The following is a 20,713-nucleotide window of genomic DNA, read 5'->3' on the forward strand; positions in this document are numbered from 1 at the left end:
AGGGTCAGGCTACCTGCAGCAAGATGGTGCATTGCAGGATGAAACCTGCTGCCTTCTGCTCTGTATTAAAGATGCGTGGCCAAGGGCCAACATCATAGAATCTGTGATGGCCACTCACAGATTAGAGTGTTCAGCTAACAGAAGGGATTCTTGGCCTGTAAACCAGCACCTCCCATTCACAGCTGATAGTCAAACAACAGGCTCACCTGGCCACAGAGAGGAACCTGAGCTGGCATCTCTTGGACACTGAACCTTGGGATTAGCCCTTCAGCAGATTTCTACATCTGCCACCAGGGAGCCTGGGACACACTCTCAGAGCTGGATCAGCAAATAAAACACGGAGGCAGAGGGCGTGGTTTGGTTTTTATTACTAAATAAATAGTTGTATAAATCTTGTGCAAAAATGTATATGGCGCAACCACTGGCCTGTTGGATGTAATGGATAATGCTCTCATCTCTCCTGCTCCCTTTTGGACTAGCAAAATATTTCTCCCCACGGATGGTACAGTCGTCTCCCGATAGCTAGAGAGAAGGCAGTGCTTAGCAGCTACTTTATCACTCCCTGGTGAAACTACTCTCAGGTTAGGTGGGTCTCTCTCCCAGTGTCACAGATACCAGCTGGAAAGTCAGTGCTGCAGAATACTGGCTCTTCCACTCTCCTACCTGAACCATCAAGACTAGTTCTCGTGGCTTCTTTAAAACTTGACTCCCATCTCTCTTGTTAAGGCTGGAAACTTGGCTAGAGCTGGCCTGGGGAGAGCTACCAGTCTGGAGATTAACGTCTCAAGGGGAGTCCATCACGAGACGGTTACAACGAGGCTGGACAAATCCCTGAGGCAGCAAGGAACAATCCTGCATTGGCAGTGGAAAGCAAAGGGAAAGGAACGGGGCTACCAAGCCTTCTCCATCACGAACGCCTGTGGTTTTTACCAGACGGGATTTGGAACTGAATGGAATGCCCCACCATTCAGTAGAAAGGGGCCCAAACTCCAGTTGCCTGCGTCTCTAGTACAGTGGGGCAAAGGCTGGCAAATGGCAGTGACAAACATTCGTTTGAGTAAACATCAGGATTGTGCTTTGCCTGTCCACGGCCCCCCCGCTGTACTCCTCTTGAACATTCTCACAAGTGACATTTTGGTCCCAAGCACCTCCAAAGAGAAGAAATGGGACACAAGTACTTATGCACAGATGGCTTTGCACACTGACTGCATGGCACGAATTTGCACAGGCATTCACCCCCTGAATATTCAAGGACCAACTTGGAAGATTTCCGTGGGCGTGGGAACCATCTGGTCAGGGAGCAGAAACAACGCCATGTGACTTAAGTGACCAGTCACAGAGGAGGAATTCCAAAGAGCATGTAGCGGACCCAGTGGGCACAGGGCAGAGCTAGCGAGCAGCCTTAAGGCTGAGGAATGGTGGCCGGGGCCATGCCTCAGCTGATTGCAAACAAAGTTGTAAAACCTGTGTCTGTTGGCAGCTAATTCACTGGCTCTTCACCCAGCTTCGGTGGCCTTAGCTTCTGGACAGCTGGCATCACTGCCCCAGCACACACCTTCAGGCCCTTTGTCAGCACAGAATTCAGTGCCAGGGGAGACCGTGGACGGATGAGCCCCTTGGTGCTAACAGAGCCGATGCCCTGTGGGTAACAGCAGCGATTCCACCGCACGGAGCCCTGTCCCGCCAAGGCAGGGAGGGAAACGGGGCAGCTCTAACTCCAGCTCTGCCAGGAAGGAGCACTGGAAATGGTCACTAATTAACATACTTTGTGCAGGGAAACAGGCAGCCGTGCCATTAGCCTGCAAGGTACCTGTGGCACAGAGCAGGGTGAAGGAGAGAGCTGCCTGAGACAGAGAATCATAAAATCTCCAGGTTGGAAGGGACCTCAGGAGGTCATCTAGTCCAACCCCCTGCTCAAAGCAGGACCAATCCCCAATTTTTTTGCCCCAGATCTCTAAATGGCCCCCTCAAGGACTGAACTCACAACCCTGGGTTTAGCAGGCCAATGCTCAAACCACTGAGCTATCCCTCCCTCATTCAGGAGGTGAATGACCTTCGGTCCAGGTCTGCTCTTCAGAGAGCCACGTTAAGGTGAAAGCAACCTCTGCAGGGAGAGAGAGGGAGCCCCGTTGCCCAGGGTATTGGAAACAGGCTGATCTACAGCCTGGAGAACACGCTGTAGGGAACATCCCTGCATTGAGCAGGTTGATTTCTAGGCTCTCCCGCAGCTTGTGCAGAGCAGGCTGGATCCCTGGCTGTGGTTCTTACCCATCTCTGTTCTCCAGCCACTCTCAAGAGGGCTGGCTAGGAAAGGGCTGGGGGATCTGCACTAGGCCCTGGGACCAGGGTGTGCCACTGGGCAGGGCGTGTGCTTTGGCTTTGCCGGGGCACCCCTGGGGTCGGGTTTGCCAGCACTGACATTTGCAGAAAGCAAAGGTCAGGCTTGAACGCCGGCTCCTGGGAGGAGGCAGCTCAGACAGATTTCCTGTCCGTCGGCTGGACAATGGTGTCCCCTTCCCCAGCCGATTGTTGGGGGAGCTCGTGCAAATGTCGGTGCCCCTGGAGGTCCGCACATGGCTGAGGCTGGGAGTGGGGTTCCTTGTGCACAACACGCTCACTCATGACACTCACTAGGAACATGAGCTCGTTCCCCAGGGGACACTGGGCAGTTCCCCGTGCAGCTGGAATCCTGGTGCCAAGGGCATGGGTACGCACGGCGTTCCCACTGAGACGCTCTGCACGCCGACTGGCTGCTGCCCAGCCAGGGGAGTGCATGCCAAGGGCAGCCCAGGCACGGTGCCCGGGAAGTGACATCTCAGCACCGGCCGGTCTCTCCACCAGGGCCCCCGCACACACACACCAGCATGTGCAGGATGAGAGCTGGGCATGGGCACACCGTAGGGCTTGGGGGTGGCAGAGTTAGATGCTGCCCCGTGAGCATCTCATGAACATTCCCTGCAAATCCCTCTTCTCTCTACAGCCCTGCTCTGCACGTCACGACGGTCAGGCTCAAAGGGTTTGGAGCCAGAGGCTTGGCGCTTGGAAATAACAATAGCAAAATGATTATTTCACCACTGCTGTGTCTGAGGCAGCCAGGGCCCTGCTGGACGAGCCCTTTCAGACGCAAGGGCTGCGCGCAGGGCTCCAGGAGAGAGCCGGGGGCTCCGGCGATGCGCTGCATGCCGCTGGCAGGAGGGAGGCTGTTTCAGAAGCTCCGTTGCTGGTTGGTTCCTGCCTGCGTTGTGCACATCAGCCCCGCTGCCCCACGCCGGGGTCTGTGCATGGTGGGCAGCAGAGGACAGAGCCGGCGCTGGCTTCTCCCTTCATGCCTGAGCCCACTGTTAGATGTAGGAGTCCTCTTTCCGCCAGCCTGAGGGATGCCCTTGCTTCCACTCGTGCCCATCGGACATCCCCCTGTTCTCCAGCGGGACCACCACCTCCTCCGGCTGCGAGCTCTTATTCAGCTCCACCACCCGGGGCACCACGCTCGACCAGCGATCTGCTGGATGGGGATGGGGAGAGGCCATTTAGTGGGAGTTACCCTGGCCCGGTAATTCCAACTCCCTCCACCCCCCAGTCTGGATCCTGTGGGCTCGTCCCATCCCACCACACAGCCCTCATCTCTCCCCCTGCCTCTGCTCCTGCGCTGGCTTCCTCAGCCCTCTCGCTCACTGCTGGGATCTCTGCGCCCGTTTCAGAAGCACGGCCAGCACTGCTGAGCCCAGCCAGCCCCCGGCCAGAGTCCTTCACGCCTGCTGGGACGCAGGGAGGCCTCTGCCCCAATGTCCCCATTTGCCAACACCCCCGCTTAGAGATCAGCCAAAGGAGGCTCCCCCAAGGGCACAAAGCAGGTTACGCTTTGGAGGAACATGCACATGGTACTCCTTAACTCCCATGAGATCCCAAAGGCACCACCAAGGGGCAACTCCCCCCTCCACCCCCGGACCCCAGATCCCTCCCATAGAGCAGTGCCTTGGGTCCCCCTGTCCCACCGCTCACCTCTGCGCAGCCGGCCCACTGTGTGGGAGAACCCATAATACTGATCGGTGTCGTTCTTGCCTGGATCCTCATTGATGATGCCCAGATTCTGGTTCCAGTGAGACCAGTTCACCTCATCGACCCTGTGGGAGAACGAAGGCACTCCTGGGGCAAGGGCAATTAATTGAAGTGGGGCGACAAGCCCTGGAGCCCAGCTCCGCGCCCTGCAGCGGGAATTCCTCTGGGTTCTGTCCTGCCCTGGTCAGGCTCTTACGCGGGCCCATCGCTACGGTATCTAGGCAGCAGGATAAGAGTGAGTGCCCCTGGACAGTGGAGCTGCGGAAGGGTAGGTGCATGGTCCATGCAATGACCAGCAGGAGACTCAGTCATTGCGTTTTCCTCTCCCAGGCTGCTGGCATCTGCTGTGGGGGAGGCGGCAGGGACGAGAGCAGCCCCCTGGAGCAGCCCGCTGAGGCACAGGGCAGCCTATGCACTGGCAGACCCTTTAGCAAATGGCAGGGCTCAGCCTACATCCAGCAAATGGGGCCTGGCACTGGGGGAGGGGCTGGGGTGTAACCAGAGCCAGGAATCTCTCGCACCAGGTGTCCCCGCTCCCCAGTGATCTCGAGAGAGCCCATGAACACTGGGTGACATGCCAATGCCATCAAGCTGGCTGCATGAGAGTCCCCAGCCATGGCACAGGCCTGTCACAACTCATTTAGCACAGCCTAGCACCATGGCTCTTCCCAATGCAGCCCCCTGCCCCAGGGTTCACCCAAAGCACCACGACCTGGAGCCTTCCCATGCAACACGTCGGGGTGAGATAGGCTGGGGGCGCCCGTCCGGTTAAGTGGCACCAGGTAGCGCCTTTGGAAGACCAGCTCCCGAGCTCTGGACAAGTCGGGCCCTGGCTTTTGTCTTCCCTACAGGTCCCCCAGGACTCACTCTGCCCACTCGCTCCGCCAGAGGCACCTGTGTCATGGGACGGCCCCGATACTCACAGCCGAGCCGCGGCGACGCCATATCGTCCATTGAAAGACAACCAGTGATTCAGCCCCACAGAGAATGGCAGAGGCCAGTCTGCCTGGCTCCTGGTTAGTACAAACTACTCGGCTCTAACGAGGCCTAATTATGAATCAATGGAGACACTCCATGAAACACTGTCACACCTGGGAGTGAGAGTCCCTCCTTCATATTTACTTGGCTGCTTAAATACCGACTGGCCCCCGCTGGGAGCCCAGCCGGCCTCATGCCTTCATTGCTATGCAAAGGACCCCGCCCTTCATTAACAGTGCAGCCGCAGGAGCCCATCAGCTTGCAGCACGTTTGGAGCTGGGGGGGCCTCAGGATGGAGGTTAACTAGCCCGATGGTTCGGTTTGTTTATGGGTGTTGTGGGGATGGGCCCAACGCTGGGGTGGGTCTGGGCTTCCCAGGGGGTTTGGGTCCGGGCTTCCCAGGGGGTTTGGGTCTGAGCCTAGGTCGAAGGCACTTGGCGAGGCACAAACCCAAAGGGCTTGTAGTCCTCTGAGCTACTGGCCAGCTGATTCCCCGCTGGCCCCCCAAGCTTACCTGAAACACCATCTCCGATCCGGCGTGCCATCGGTGCCCTTCCCCACGGTGACCATCTCCCCCGAGCGGAAGGCTTTCCTCAGGAACACCGGGAAGGACCTCTCGATGTCCAGGATGGTGGTGGCCCACTGCACAGGGAGGAGTACACAGGCCCATCAGCCAGAGTGGAACCAAACGGGGGGGCTGGGCATCTGACCCCTGGCTTCCAATGGGCGTTGGGCACCAAACTGCCCGGGGGGACTGTGGGAAATCCCACCCCAGTGGTCCACACTCCCTCGGATGTCCCTCAGGCTGGGATCTTGCTGGGGTTAAGGCCAGCTACGCACTGCAGGGAGGCATCACTCAACTCCACAGCTTCGCACCCATTTCACCTCTTCCTCAGGCACATGAGCTCCCCAAAAGGGCTCAGACAATCACGCCAAGCTCCCCACAGCCAGGGTCATCCTCAGTTCGTTCAGCATCTCCCTGGGTTAGCGGCACAGGCCAGTCTTGCCCCTAGGTACCTGTGTGTGACACCTGATACAACCGATGGAAGGTGCGTGTGTATATGAGGGCAGGAGTGTCCCTCCTTCCCATGAGGCTCCATCAGGGGAGACACCCCAGTCTAGAGTGCAAAGGGCAGGAGAACACAGGCCACTCTCCTGCTCTGGCCACGCAGGTGGTCATGGACCAGATGGGACCTGCCAGGTCATTTCCATGTCCAGTCCCTGAGCAGGGGAAGGGAACATGGCGATAAAAATGCCGGAGCCCTTTCTACACCACAACTTCCCCCTGTGTTACCCCCAGTAGGTGCCAGCTGGAAGAAGGGGCTGACACAGCCTAGCATAGGGGCTGACACCCTAGTGTCCAGGGCTATGGACCTGGTGTCCTCAGCAGGACGTGCACGCTAATGGATGGGCCATCACCAGCTTGGGCAGCATAGAGCAATGGATCTCAGCCTGGGGGTTGAAACCCCAGGGGCCACCAGCAGCTCGGAGGGCAGTAGGCCTCAGCTGCTCCTATTCCCCATCTCCAGGGCTCCACTGCACCACCTGCATCGGGTGCTCCGTAGAGGCTAGAAGCATCTCATACATGGCCGTTCTCTCCTGGGACGGGGCATGGGGTCGGCATGGAGGATTCTGGGGAGGAGGCCAGCCTGCGAGCAGCTTAACTTGGCCTCGGCGGGCCCCCTGCATTTGTCCTGACAGGGTGTCCCTGGCAGCCAAGGCCTGGCCAGACGTTACCTGTAGCTTCCATATGTGCTTGCTCTCCTTGGAGACCTGCCCCACCGTCTCCCCCATCAGAGCGATCAGCATGTTAAGGAGCAGCACGAAGGTGAGGATGATGTAGGTGACTAGCAGGATGATGAAGACGCCGGGGTACTTGGCGCTCTCGATCATCTCCAGGTCGCCCATGCCAATGGTCAGCTTGAAGAGATCCAGCAGGAAGTTGCTGAAGGTCTTGCTGTCCCGGCAGGATGGGTAGGCAGCCACCGTGCAGTTGGACTTGTCTTTGTTGCAGGCCTCGGCACTGGCACAAGGGTTCAGGAGCGAGACCAGAGCTGGTCCAGGGAGAGGAGGGAGGGATACGGGTGAGATCCAGAGAGGACTCAGCCAGGGGCTTAGCTGGGAGAACTGGTCAAGTCAAGGTCACCACCTCTCTGGATGACTCGTTAGGCTGCGTAGAGCTAGCCGAGCACCGCTTTGCTGGGAGCCTGCACCTGTGAGGACCTGGGCCCCATGCTCTGCCCTCATCCCGGTCCAGCCCGGAGAGCTCCCCGCGTCTCCCAGTGGAAGAGTGAAGGCTCCCAAAGCCCAGGGTCAGAGAGCGAGGGCGGCATTCCCTGGCCTCCCTGCATAACTCTCTCACTAGTGCCGCGGGGTGCAAAGGAAGGTAAATGAATGGCCAGCTGGGGCACTCAGCTCCTATACCACAGCCCGGGCCACGCTGTGCTGACGCCTCTGTCCGCTGGCACACGAGCCATTTCCCCACAGCTCCCGTTCCAGGGGATCTGAACAATAAACCCTGGAGAGATTCCTCCCCCGCCCCGCCCTCAAACCCAGCGGAACTCAACCCGTTGTCTATCTGCGTTCCCACGGGCCTGTGCCAACATGCCGTGTTTTCCCTTTAACTCGGGCTGAGGTTCTCCAACTCGGCTGAGCATTACGCCAGGGCCCATCCTGCTCCCTGCTGCTTTCCCCGCTCCACGCACCGAGCTAGGACCCTCCACAGCTCCCACGGACGTGCCGCCTACCTGAAGCATAGCCGATCATGAAGAGCACGTAGACCAGGAGGAACCGGAAAAGGTCTTTGAAGAGGATCTGAAAAAATCCCAGAGGCAGAGCTTAGCTGTGCTGGGATCAGAGCCAGCCCCTTACATTCCTGGAGAGCCCCGCAGCAGCCACTTCACTGAAACGCAGCCATCCCTGGATTATGCCTCCCATGACAGGGTGATGTCCCACTCCTGTCTTCTGCTCTGTCTACACAAACTCAGAGACACCCCAGGGCAGTTCATTTACCTTTCCTCTTTCCACCCCCTTCCTGCCCATACACGACAATTATTTACAGCTTTAGTTTCTCCTCAGTTCTCTGCTGAGGAGAGGGAAGAGCTCTCTCTACCCACAGATCTGTTCTGGTAGCTGTGACAAAGCGGGACTGTTCTTAATGTTTCCTCTGAATAGTGTGCGGGTGCCTCAGTTTCCCCTGTGCAGTTCTTAAGTCTCTAGGGGGTGGGATGAGGGTGTACGATCATTGCAGAGCCCTAGAGGGCAGGTGTGTGCAGGGGTCTGGACACAGAGAATGGCCGACACCCTGTTTCCTGGCAACTGATGGCCTGGGCCCTTCCCCCCTGCAAGGTGAGAGCTAAAGGGTTGGAGAACAAAGAGATCAGGTGACCTCCTGGCCCGGGAAAGGGACAAAGCCCAGAGGAGGAGGGGCTGGAGGGGGAGTCAGTTGGGGCTGGCTGGGGAAATGGAGTGAAGGGCAGACGTGGTTGTCTGGCTCACTGCCCCCCAAAATGGACCCCGCTGAGGGGTCCTGTTCTCTCCACCTACAAGCTCTGTGTTAGACCATGTTCCTGTCGTCTAATAAACCTCTGTTTTACTGGCTGGCTGAGAGTCACGTCTGACTGCGAACTTGGGGGGCAGGACCCTCTGGCTTCCCCAGGAGCCCCGCCTGAGCAGACTCGCTGTGGGAAGCAAACAGAGGGGCAGAGGAAGGTGGAAGCTGTGTGAGCTTTGTGTCCTGAAGACAGTCTGCTCACAGAGAGGAGACTTCCCCAGAGTCCTGACTGGCTTCGTAGGGAGCTATTCCAGAGCATCGCCCAGGGACTCCATGACAGTAGCCTACCACTCTCTCCCCTGCACTTCCTTCCTCTGCCTTCTTATACCTTCTGTGTTAATGGGCCAATCCGTTCATTTGTCCACTCCCAGCACATTCTAATCCACTAATTAGGCCCCATCAGGTCCACCCTGGGGGGAATTAATTGGTGTTTACGTGACCAGAGTGCTGGCTTCAGCACTCTGTCACACGTGTTTAACAGCACAAAGATATGCCATAGGAGCACAGAAATTACTAGGTTGGACTGGACCCAAGGTCCATCTAACCAAGTGTCCTGTCTCAGACAGGCCAGCACCAGATGCCTCAGAGGAAGGAAAAAGAACCCTGCATAGGTCGATTGGGTTAATCTGTCCCCAGGAAGGTCTCATCCTAATCCCTAATAGCTAGAGATTGGCTTAATCCCTGCAGCCTGAGGTTTAACATCCCTTCCACCAGGCTCTGTTTGCATGCAGCAGTTCAGGCTATAAAGACGACTCCTGTATCCAATTGCAACTGCTGGGGTAGCTGAGGGAGAAGAATGGGATTGGCTGGAATTTGGCCAGGACATAGGTTCAAGCTCCATTCACACCTGCAAAAGCACCAGGAGACCCTGGACCCAGGCACATCTGTTACCATGATTAGGTGCATTATCATACCACTGAGCTGTGGGCTGCAGGGACACATAGTGAGAGACAGCCCCAGACCTGACGAGCTCCCAGCGTAAACAGTATCACACACACACACCCCCATTCACACACAGGCCTGGTCTCTGCCTGACCTTCTGAATCATGATGCTGTAGGTCCCTGTAAGTTTCAGGCCTCTGGTGAAGTAAAGTGCGTTCATCCAGCCCAGGACCAGGGCAAAGACCATGACAGCCAGGTAAGCTTCGATCCCCGTCAGGTACAGCGCTGCTGTGATAATCACCAGCACCGAGTAGATGAAGCTGAGGAAGAGCAGGAGGATTCAAAGGCAAGATCAAAACATCCCCCTGGAATGAACCAGCCCAGGAGGGCCGAGCTCCTGCACTCTGCCAGTCCTGCCCCAGGGCACCGTAGGAGCAATGGGACTGGCTACCGTCCCATGGCAGGTACGCCTCTTTAGCAACTTCCAACGTGCCTTACGAGGACCCCCGTGGCCTGTGGAGCACAGCGGGCAGCGTGCTGCAGCAGTGTTTGTGTGGGGATCCGGAGCAAGCCCACCACCCCCATATGCAGTGCTCTGGGAGCTTCAGTTCCCATCTGAGAAACCCACACAGAGCACAGGGCGGGGCAGAAGGAGGAGACCCCTGCTAGGATGTGAACCCGCAGGTGCAGGGACGTCAGGCTGCAGAGCCGTCCCCTCTGACGTGGCACCCCTCGCAGGGGGCAGACCCAGCAAAAGCTGGGGAGAGTTCTGCAGCCGGGGAAGGAGATCGTGTCTGTATTTCTTCGCACACCTGTCTCCTCTCTCAAGGTGTCTTTTGGGATCCCCGGCCAGAGAGCCAGAGACGGCATACTGGGAGTCTCTGCACTTTTGTCCACTACCAAGGAGACTCCATCAGCGCCAGGCTGGGCTGACATCTCCCCGAGACAATACGGCTGATCCCAGCCCCCGGGCACCTGCAACCAGCACTTCCCTTCCAAATGCATGTCCAGGGCTGGGGGGTAGATGACGTCTCACGGGCGATGGGTGGGGTACACCATGGGCAAAGGGCATCGTGACTTACTAGAGCAGCTGGAAGGAGCCATCTATAAAGAACGAATTCACCCCTGGACACTTCTTCATAAACAGATCCTTTAGCTGAGGAAGAAAGAAAAGAAGATGGAGCCGGAGCTTGGGGAGGGGCGCACGCTGCGGCAGCCGGGGGGATGCGGACGCATCGGTGGAGGCAGAGGCTGGGACCGGCTGGGGCGCACACAGGGGGCATCACAAGAGGAGCTGGCATCCCCGCAGGGTCCTTACAGGACTGGAGGCAGGACGGGCCCTGCTCCACCCAGAGGAGGGGAGGTGAAGGAGGCTCAGTGCTAAGGAAGCCAGATTGGGGGCAGCTCTAGGTTTTATCCTAAATTTGTAAAGGCAAAGCCATCTCGTTCTGCATTTAGCCCTTCCCCTGCTGTGCAGGGAAGCCAGACCCATGGGCGTGGGGACCAGGACCGGCACCACGAGAGATTCAGAAAAGGGACAGACAGCAGGAAGGGGCCGCCTCCCAGGCTGGCGTGAGCGGATGTGGCCCCATGGCGTAGCACCGCCGGCGTCCATGGTTTACACCCGCTGGGATTGGGCCCTCAGGGTGCCAACTCCCCACAGTGAACCAGAGGACGTTTTAAAAACCCTTTTGGGTGTGTTAAATACCTTGAATCAGAGCTCCCAGCCCCACGGACCGCCCCACCCCACTCTGCCTCTGCCTTGCCCCAGCCTGGTCCCCCAGGGAAGCTCTGGGGAGACTGGCAGGAGCAGTCTGAGGGCTGCAGCCCAAGGGGCAATTGCCAAGCGCAGTACAGATGTGGCCTGGCAGAACAGGCCCTCAAGGGAAGGGTGCTCAGAGATTCCTGGGAAGGGTGTGGATGCCCGCTGAGCTCTCCCGGTGCCAGGCAGCTCGGTGTGGTCTGTTCTTGGGGAAGCGCGTGTTGCGGGGTTTGTGGGTCTCAGAGTCGGGCCCTGCCCCTTGCGTGTGTGAGACAAGACACCCGTGCACGTGCAGAGTGGCAGGATGGGGAACACTTGTGTGAGGGCCGAGGGGCATGGAGGCTCTCGTGCGAGACAGAGGGAGCACTTGTGCGAGGGGGTGAATGGTTTCCACTTACGTTGGTGAAAAAGAACAAGACTCCGGTGAAGAGGGTTATGATCTCCCCGGCCAGGCGCAGGTAGTCAATGGTCGTCGTGTAGGGATACGGCGGCTGCAGAGTGGGAAAGGGATGAGCCGGTGCTCAGAACGTTACCCCCAAATCCCAGCACTATGGCCTCCTACAGCGCCATGCTCCCTGCCTCCCAGTGCTGAGGCCAGCCTGCCCCAGGCAGAAACGAGAGCCCTCCCCTCTCCCAGGCGCCGTGAGCCAGACGCTGCCCAGGACACACCCGGCGGGGGCACCCGGACAGGCTCACCTTCCTCTACAGGGTCAGGCACTGGCCACTGCCACAGGCAGGGATCCCGGATGGCCCAGTGCTCTGAGGTGCAGCCAGAGGTGGGATCCAGGGCTGTCTCCCTGGCGTGGGCTGTAGCTCCCAGGGGCCAGGGAGACCCCCCGGGGGTTAAACAGGCTGAGCTCTGGGGGAACCACAAGGGACTGCCCGGAAAGCTCAGCTCTACGTGCAGTCCAACAGCGGGAACCTGCTGCTTCTGCACAGACCCACAGCAGCCACCCCGAGCCCCAGGGACCCGGCGGGCCGGGCGGCGTGAGACTCACCGTGCCCTCCATGGGGCGGTGGTAGGCGACGAGGGTGAAGATGACCATGGCGCTGAGGTAGGAGATCACACTGATGTAGAAGGAGACGGCCCCGAACTTCCGCCACTTGTCACGCAGCAACTCGTTGATGGGCTCCACGGCGAGCATCTCGTGGCGGTTCTGCAGCAACCTGGCGCGTGAGTTCAGGGCCGGGGGGTGGGGCCACGCAGGGCATGCCCAAACCTGAACAGACGGGGCGGCCATGCCCGCGGCCGGGGGGATGGAGACGGGGCGGCACTGGCCGTGCCCGCGGCCGGGGGGGATGGAGACGGGGCGGCGCTGGCCGTGCCCGCGGCCGGGGGGGATGGAGACGGGGCGGCGCTGGCCGTGCCCGCGGCCGGGGGGGATGGAGACGGGGCGGCGCTGGCCGTGCCCGCGGCCGGGGGGGATGGAGACGGGGCGGCGCTGGCCGTGCCCGCGGCCGGGGGGGATGGAGACGGGGCGGCGCTGGCCGTGCCCGCGGCCGGGGGGGATGGAGACGGGGCGGCGCAGGCCGTGCCCGCGGCCGGGGGGGATGGAGACGGGGCGGCGCTGGCCGTGCCCGCGGCCGGGGGGGATGGAGACGGGGCGGCGCTGGCCATGCCCGCGGCCGGGGGGGATGGAGACGGGGCGGCGCTGGCCGTGCCCGCGGCCGGGGGGCATGGAGACGGGGCGGCCCTGGCCGTGCCCGCGGCCGGGGGGGATGGAGACGGGGCGGCCCTGGCCGTGCCCGCGGCCGGGGGGGATGGAGGCGGGGCGGCCCTGGCCGTGCCCGCGGCCAGGGGGATGGAGACGGGGCGGCCCTGGCCGAGCCCGCGGCCGGGGGGGATGGAGACGGGGCGGCCCTAGCCGTGCCCGCGGCCGGGGGGGATGGAGACGGGGCGGCTCTGGCCGTGCCCGCGGCCGGGGGGATGGAGACGGGGCGGCCCTGGCCGTGCCCGCGGCCGGGGGGATGGAGACGGGGAGGCCCTGGCCGTGCCTGACCTTGGGTCATCTCTGTGCATGAACCAGGCTGCATCCTCCCAAAATTTTCACAATGGCCGAGGCATTGGGGGCTGGGTCCTGCAAGGGGCCTGCCATGCCTATGGGCCCTCGTTCGGCAGCCCAGTCCCACACCAGGCTGCGTGCCCAACCATTTGTTGCCTCCCTCCCTGGTGCCATCTCAGCGCTCACCTCGATCTTACTGTTGTACACCAGGATCTCCAGGACAGACACCTCCTCCCCACAGGTGTCCAGTGAGGAGAGGTCGTAGAGCGAGGAGTAGACGGGCCCATAAGCCCAGTCCTTGAATTTTCGGGAGAGGTGGCGGGCGTCCTCATCCGTGATCTCCCTGCGGATGATGTGCTGGAACATCTGGAGGATGGGGGAGGATGGTCACCCACAGCACGATGTGTATAGAAAGTTACACTGCTCAGAGCCCCCCGCTCTCTGCTCAGAGCTCCCCGCTCTCCCTGCAGCCCTGAGCAGCCGGGCACCGGGATACGCTGCTCAGATGCCCCCGCTCTCTGCTCAGAGCCTCCCACTCTCCCTGCAGCCCTGAGCTGCTGGGCACCGGGATACGCTGCTCAGATGCCCCCGCTCTCTGCTCAGAGCCCCCCCGCTTTCCCTGCAGCCCTGAGCAACCGGGCACCGGGACACACTGCTCAGAGCCCCCTGCTCTCTGCTCAGAGCCCCCCGCTTTCCCTGCAGCCCTGAGCAACCGGGCACCGGGACACACTGCTCAGAGCCCCCTGCTCTCTGCTCAGAGCCCCCCGCTTTCCCTGCAGCCCTGAGCAACCGGGCACCGGGACACACTGCTCAGAGCCCCCCGCTCTCTGCTCAGAGCCCCCCGCTTTCCCTGCAGCCCTGAGCAACCAGGCACCGGGACACACTGCTCAGAGCCCCCCGCTCTCTGCTCAGAGCCCCCGGCTTTCCCTGCAGCCCTGAGCAACCAGGCACCGGGACACACTGCTCAGAGCCCCCTGCTCTCTGCTCAGAGCCCCCCGCTTTCCCTGCAGCCCTGAGCAACCGGGCACCGGGACACACTGCTCAGAGCCCCCCGCTCTCTGCTCAGAGCCCCCCGCTTTCCCTGCAGCCCTGAGCTGCTGGGCATTGGGAGACGCTGCTCAGAGCCCCCCGCTCTCTGCTCAGAGCCCCCGGCTTTCCCTGCAGCCCTGAGGAACCAGGCACTGGGACACACTGCTCAGAGCCCCCCGCTCTCTGCTCAGAGCCTCCCACTCTCCCTGCAGCCCTGAGCTGCTGGGCATTGGGAGACGCTGCTCAGAGCCCCCCGCTCTCTGCTCAGAGCCCCCCGCTCTCCCTGCAGCCCTGAGCTGCTGGGCATTGGGAGACGCTGCTCAGAGCCCCCTGCTCTCTGCTCAGAGCCCCCCGCTCTCTGCTCAGAGCCCCCCGCTCTCCCTGCAGCCCTGAGCTGCTGGGCATTGGGAGACGCTGCTCAGAGCCCCCTGCTCTCTGCTCAGAGCCCCCCGCTCTCTCTGTTGCACTGAGCAGCCGGGTGCAGGGGGTTCCACTTGCTCTAAGTCCAGGCCAATATTTTCAGCAGCGGCTGCTGATTCTGGGCACCCAACTCTGGGCCAGGTTTTCCGAGGGGCCGAGCCTCTGACTATCTGACACGCCAGCCCAGAGTGTCCCACACTGAGCACCGATAACTGCGGCAGCCAGCCAGAATCAGGGGCCAGCCTGGAAAGATTTGGCTTTAATATTCCCACAGCAATTACTGTGTGATGGAGGCTCTTCCCCCGCTTCCTCTCTACCCCACACCTGTTTTACCGGCCTGGATAGCACCTCATTTCCTCAAGGCCCTGGGGTCACTTTTCTGCTTGACCATGATGGGCTGGGACCCCCATGATGCTGCCCCAGAGTGGCCGGGGTGGTGGTGCTGGGGAGTGCCGTGAGACCCCACGAGGCCTGCTCCCTGGGTGGAAAGGCGCAGCAGTGACCGGCACAGCTGCACCACTGTTTCCATAGCAGTAACGTCATCCAGCGCCTGTTAATTCACAATCCCCGTGTCTTTAACTGGAGACACACCCACGCACCCCGCCACGGTCCCAGCCGCACGGTGCTGGGGGAGGGGGACGAGGTAGAAGAGAAGGGCAGTGCACACGCGAGACACCTGAGATTCATTAACCGAGCCTGTTAATGGGCTGCTACACTTATGCCCAAGATCAGGGCCCCCTTCACCACAGAGCCGTTTGTCTTGCAAGGTTCCAGGGCAGCTTCTTAAACACCCACACCCCCGCTGGAGACCTGCGACCGGCCGCTAGGGGGAGGCAGTCACCAAATCACAAACCAGCCAGGCCCCAAGTCCCTCCCCAGCCCTCAGAGCAGCGCACCCTGGGGCAATCAGGGGAACCCGCTCCTGCTGCGGGTGGGTGGGTGAGCACCCGTGGGTCCTGCACATGCCTGTCCCAACACGTGCTGTGTCATCCGGCGCGTCGAGCACCCCAACAACCATGTGGGTGAAACCAGACAATCCCTGCGCACTCAGGACAATGCTAACAAAACCCCACAGCGCCCAGGGCAAACCTCACCCCACAGCTGCCCTGCCAGCCCTCCTCCTCAAAGGACACCTGCCTCCATCTGAAGTGGTTTCTCGCAATATGCGCTAACCCCTTATGCGTAACAATCTGTCCCACCCTCTATGTAGTGGGACCCTCTGGGTCCCTCATCCAGCCCTGAAGAAGAGCTCAGAGCGGCTCGAAAGCTTGTCCCTCTCTCCAACAGAAGCTGGTCCAATAAAAGATATTACCTGACCCACCTTTTCTTGCTCATATGCTGGACCTACAGGGACTTGGGGGTGAGTCCCGGGCTTCCAGCCCCGTGAGCCGAGCGCTCGACTGATGTGCTGGGTTATCGACGCACAAGGATACACGCTCGCTGAGCGGAAGTCGTGTACACAGACTGCCCCCCAATACGGAGACTGCGCAGTCACCCCAGAACGCAGCCCTGCCTAGGAGCCGTATGCTGATCAGCATCTCCTGCCCTTCTGGGGGATGCCACTGCCATCTGAGGGAGCTGCAGGGGCAGTGGGGGAAGAGGGGCCCTCGCCCACAGGCTGGCAGAGCTCGCTGTGCCCTTTCCCTGCGGCAGCAGCTGGAGGGGGACAGGTATGACACGCCCTTACCCCGATCTTGCCGATCTTGGCCGCCATCATGAGGGGCGAGAGGCCGTCGTTGTTGAGCAGGGCCTCCAGGTTGGTGTTGGGGAAGAGCTTGGCGCACTTGATCAGCAGCAGGTCGTACACCTTGGTGACAAACTTGGTGTTCTCCCGGGTGTTGTCGGCGATGGCCACCAAGGCGTGCAGCACCGTGTTGCCCCGCGAGTCCTGGCGCCGCAAGTCTGCTTTCTTGTGCGCGTTCTCCGTGAGGTAGTGGACGATGTGCGGCTGGTTGGTGCAGGCAGCGAGGGAGAGGGGCAGCTCGCCTGGCACAGGAGAGAGCACGACAGACGTCAGCCTTTCTCGGCCCCGCTACCCTCAGAACCGGGCTCTGGGCACCGGGCAGCCAGCTAGGGGGAGCCGCTCTGCTCCCCCAGGCAGCGAGGGAACAGTGGTGAAGTAATCAGGAGCGTGAGTGTGTAATGGGATTGCACATGTGTGATGGCACGCACAACGTGACTGCGTGTGAGACTGTTCTTGTGACCCAACGGGGAGATCCTGCACAGACTGGGGTGTACCAGCGCAAGGTACTGAGAGCGTAAGGGATTGATTGCACACGTGTGCGACGGCACGCACACCACGACTGCGTGAGACTGTTTGCATGACCCAGCAGGACGATCCCACACAGACCAGTGTGGACCAGCGCAAGGGCTGTGTCTCCACACAGGAGTGCCAACGCTTACCATGGCAACCATCCAACAAGCCGGGGGAGCCGCTCACCCCCTGCGTGGGGCACCCTGGGGAGAGTCACCTCATCCCCGGAGCCTGGCCAGTCCCACACGGTGCCAGGAGCAGTCATGCCCACGAGCCTCCTGTTCTCACCCCCTTGCACTTGGAGGCGTCAAAGGGTGCAGTGGGGCAGGGGCACCCAGCTGAGGTCGCGGTGTGGCCAGGCGCAGCATGCTGCTGCTCCCGTGGCTGAGCCGGGAGGGCCCCCTGTGAGTTGCCTTTGGGGTCCCCCTTCCCACTGGGGCTGCCAGGGACATCCAGCCTCCCCCTCCCCGCCCAGCCAGCCGGCCTCAGCCCTGCGCCAGGGACCCACCACGGAAGGGCAGGTCATTCTCCAGCGACGTGTCAGTTCTAGGCCCCTGCCGCCATGTGGGAGGGGTCCATTTTGGGGTGGTCTGTGGGACACAGAGCTGGTGAGACCCCAGAGCCCATCTCCCAGGCCAGCAGTCAGCAGGCAGACAGGAACGCTTCCCGGCGCCCACAGCCGGGAGCTGGGCCGAGGGGCGGGCAGGTCTGGCTCATTACCAAGCCCCCCATCGGGGCGTCCCCCTCACTGGAGGTGGCTTCTCTACCCGCTCTTCCAGCGGGGCCCCCATCAGCTGAGGACGTGGCCTTTCCCGTGCGCAGGGCCGGGCAGCGCCCCCCACTCACCGAAGTAGAAGTACCCGCCCTCGTCCTTGGGCTGGAAGAAGCGGCCGCGAGCCTGGGCGTGCACGTCCGCCCCCTTCTCCACCAGCAGCTCCACGTAGTGCTTGCAGCGACGCTCGATGGCGATGTGCAACGCCGTCTGACCTGGAACCACACGCAGGCCCGTCAGTGCCCCGAGCACCCAGCCCACGCCGAGCCGGCGTCACGCCCCCGACGCACCGCGGGGAGGGCAGGTGGGGGGGTGAACGTGGCTCTGCCCCCGCCGCGGCTGAGCTCCCAGCAGCCCGCCCAGCGCTGGCCGTGGCCAGGAATCCCACCCCTGTCCCGGGTCACAGCTCAGCCCCCACCTCGGTAGTAGACGTCTCGGAAGGGCGAGTTGATGAACTCCCGCATGTTGCCCGTCTTCTCCGCGACGGCCAGGAGCAGGGGGATGGTGTCGTTCTTGCCCCCACTCAGATTGAGCAGCGCTTTGGGCAGGCAGGTCTTCCCCGTGGAGGGCTCTGCAGGGGAGCGGAGGGGCTGTGAGAGAGGGAGCGGGGTGGGCAGGAACAGCCTGAAGCTCAGAGCAGGCACGTGCCCACCTCCAGGGGCTCCACCTTCACCTGCTGCTGTCCCAGCCACAAGCCCCCAGGAGTGCCTGGCCCAGGAACACCTGCGTTCAGAAGCGTTTCTTGTCCCAGGGAGGGTCGCACGGGGGCTCAAGCCTGCTTGTCTGGAAGAGACACTGGTTCCCCAGAAGGGCAGCCGGATCTTCAGGGGAACCCACCAGCCCCGATGCACTCACAGGGGCACGGGTAAAGGCCGCACAGCCAGGCTCAGGGATGCCAAGCTGGGCACATGCAATTGAGGGCACACGCCCAACTTACCGTCACTACACGCTCCGCCGTGCTGACGGCACACGAAGCACCCAGCCCAATGGACGGGGGGCGGTCTAGATTCTGCACTAAGGGCACCGGGCCTGCACAGCACAGCCACTGGCTTCCCCTCTTCTCCCTTGTCCTGAGCTGGTATGTTCAGCTCCCCCGCCCCGGCAGGAAGCCCTAGAGCCAGGGCTCTGCCCGTTTCGCAGCTCACCTCGAAACTCCTCGTCGGTCAGGCGCTTCTTGTGGGTCAGCAGGAAGGGGAGGAGCCCGTCCAGGCCGGCAGTCGAACCCCGGGACACGATGTCGAAGAGGATGGGCCGGTTAAACACCTTGAGGACTGGAGGTGGGTTGGGGGCCGGGGCCTTCGGGCTGTGGGTCTGCTTCCTGGAAAAGGGGCACCGGTTCTACAAACAGGCTCTCAGAGCGCAGCTCCTCCTGCCACCAGCGCCGGCCTGACGCCTACAGGGCCAGGAGCCAGTGCGTGAGCCGGCCACTTACACTGACACTTCCTTTACTACAGCCTGCTCCAGGTGCTTGGGTGGGCCACCTGGTCTCCTGGCCCTGGACTTCTCCTCTGCCCCACAGCATTGCGGTTACCCAGGTGCACAAGAGGCAGCGTGATCCAGCGGACAGCATACTGGACTGGGAGTCAAGACAGGGGGACTGAGCTCTACCACTGACTCTCTTGGACAAGGTGCTTCCCTGCTCTGCGCCTCAGTTTCCCCATCTGTAAAATGCAGGCAGTAATACTTGGTAGCCTGTGTAAAGTATTTCACTTCCTATGGAAGGAACAGAACTCAAGCTCCCCCCGTTACACCACTGATTCCGTCATAGCCGGATGTTTCTACTAAACTGATCAGCAGTGCAATAGTTAACGATGCTGACATGTTAGCTGGTGTCATTAGGCTTCAGAATTAACACACACCATTGAGAGGTAAGGGCCGATTCCCACCTCTCCTGGGGGTTGCTTCTGTTTCAGACAGGCAGCCCTGTGCCAGGTCACATTAGAAAATAGGCTAGACATTTACATTTAAAATATGAAGAAAAATTAAAGCTTAAGCTTTCCAGAACCTGACAGCAGCACCAAAGCAGGTCTAATACAGCTCAACCCGCCCCTCATGCCTGGCCCTGCAGGCCTGCCCCTCACTTCACAGGGCCCAAGATCATCAGCACTTGAATTTCCTAATGCCTCCCAGCTTTGGAGGCCACCTGCCCCTCAGGGGATCCTGCATGCTCTGAGAGAGGCCAGCCGACACCTGCTTGGCAAGGACTTTGCATCACAGAGGATCCAAAGAACAAGCCTGGGCGCTGGTGCATGCAATTATTTCCCAAGACACATATAATTTTAGCATCGCTATACATGCAGCCCCTGTCCAGCTCCTCGCTGCTGCTGTCAGCAAATCCAAAATCTTCCCCTTCCATTCCAGGAGCTGCCCAAGAATCCCAGCCCCGAGAGGGGACTGCAAGGAAGACGTAACTCTAGCTGGCTTCGCACGCCGAACTGGCTGCCTTGAAATCCCACGCAGGCAGTGGGTCCCAGGAGATTAGAGAGACCAGGTGGGTGAGGTGATATCTTGCATCGGACCCAGCCCCTGGGGAGGAGAGCTTTTTGGTCCAATACAAGATAGCAACAAGGTGGGTGAGGAGCTATTTGAAATCCCCTGGCAAACAAGCGCTAGGTGAATGTGACCCCGAACGCTACCGTAACCCACTCCTGCTTAGAGGCTGCAGCCAACCGGGCTAAGCAAAGCAGCTGTCGCAGCAGCCTGCTGCCCCCGACCCCAGAGGGCACCAGAGAGACACAGTCCCAGGGTGGAGAAGTCACCGCTCACGCTGGGGAGGCAGCCCGGTAGCCAGGTGGTTCGTGCTCCATGCGGCCACGCAGGAGACAGGGCTCAGGTCCAGGGCCAGGTTTCCTGCCCCCTGTGCGAGTTACAGTGGCAGCAGGCGGATGGCCAGAGAGGGGAGGGCTGACGGATTAGGTCCTTCCCCAGAGCAAGGAAGCGTAATAAGACTGCAGCGCCCTCCTCTGGTTACACTAGGACCAGCACCAACGGGCCTCGGGATGCA

The 20,713-nt window shown here is 60.9% G+C and overlaps 1 protein-coding gene across 3 annotated transcripts in view; it reads right to left on the bottom strand.

Moving 5' to 3' along the window:
* Positions 1-350: 350 nt before the first annotated feature.
* The window catches only part of TRPV4 (transient receptor potential cation channel subfamily V member 4), a 47,420-nt gene continuing 27,057 nt past the window's right edge, over positions 351-20,713 (bottom strand). For 2 of the 3 annotated variants that reach the window (XM_073313163.1, XM_073313166.1), the window contains exons 3-16: positions 18,855-19,027; positions 18,128-18,280; positions 17,784-17,924; positions 16,371-16,669; positions 13,421-13,600; positions 12,230-12,388; positions 11,630-11,722; positions 10,552-10,625; positions 9,624-9,789; positions 7,782-7,848; positions 6,772-7,088; positions 5,549-5,676; positions 4,000-4,121; positions 351-3,502 (exon numbers count right to left, since the gene is read on the bottom strand). In XM_073313163.1, the coding sequence (XP_073169264.1) occupies positions 3,342-3,502; positions 4,000-4,121; positions 5,549-5,676; positions 6,772-7,088; positions 7,782-7,848; positions 9,624-9,789; positions 10,552-10,625; positions 11,630-11,722; positions 12,230-12,388; positions 13,421-13,600; positions 16,371-16,669; positions 17,784-17,924; positions 18,128-18,280; positions 18,855-19,027 (2,233 nt within the window). In that variant the 3' untranslated portion in view covers positions 351-3,341. The remainder of the gene's footprint in view (positions 3,503-3,999; positions 4,122-5,548; positions 5,677-6,771; positions 7,089-7,781; positions 7,849-9,623; positions 9,790-10,551; positions 10,626-11,629; positions 11,723-12,229; positions 12,389-13,420; positions 13,601-16,370; positions 16,670-17,783; positions 17,925-18,127; positions 18,281-18,854; positions 19,028-20,713) is intronic. The other variant, XM_073313164.1, reaches the window with a different exon arrangement.

This window comes from Lepidochelys kempii, chromosome 15, assembly GCF_965140265.1.
Source record: "Lepidochelys kempii isolate rLepKem1 chromosome 15, rLepKem1.hap2, whole genome shotgun sequence".
Taxonomy (NCBI): Eukaryota; Metazoa; Chordata; order Testudines; family Cheloniidae; genus Lepidochelys; species Lepidochelys kempii.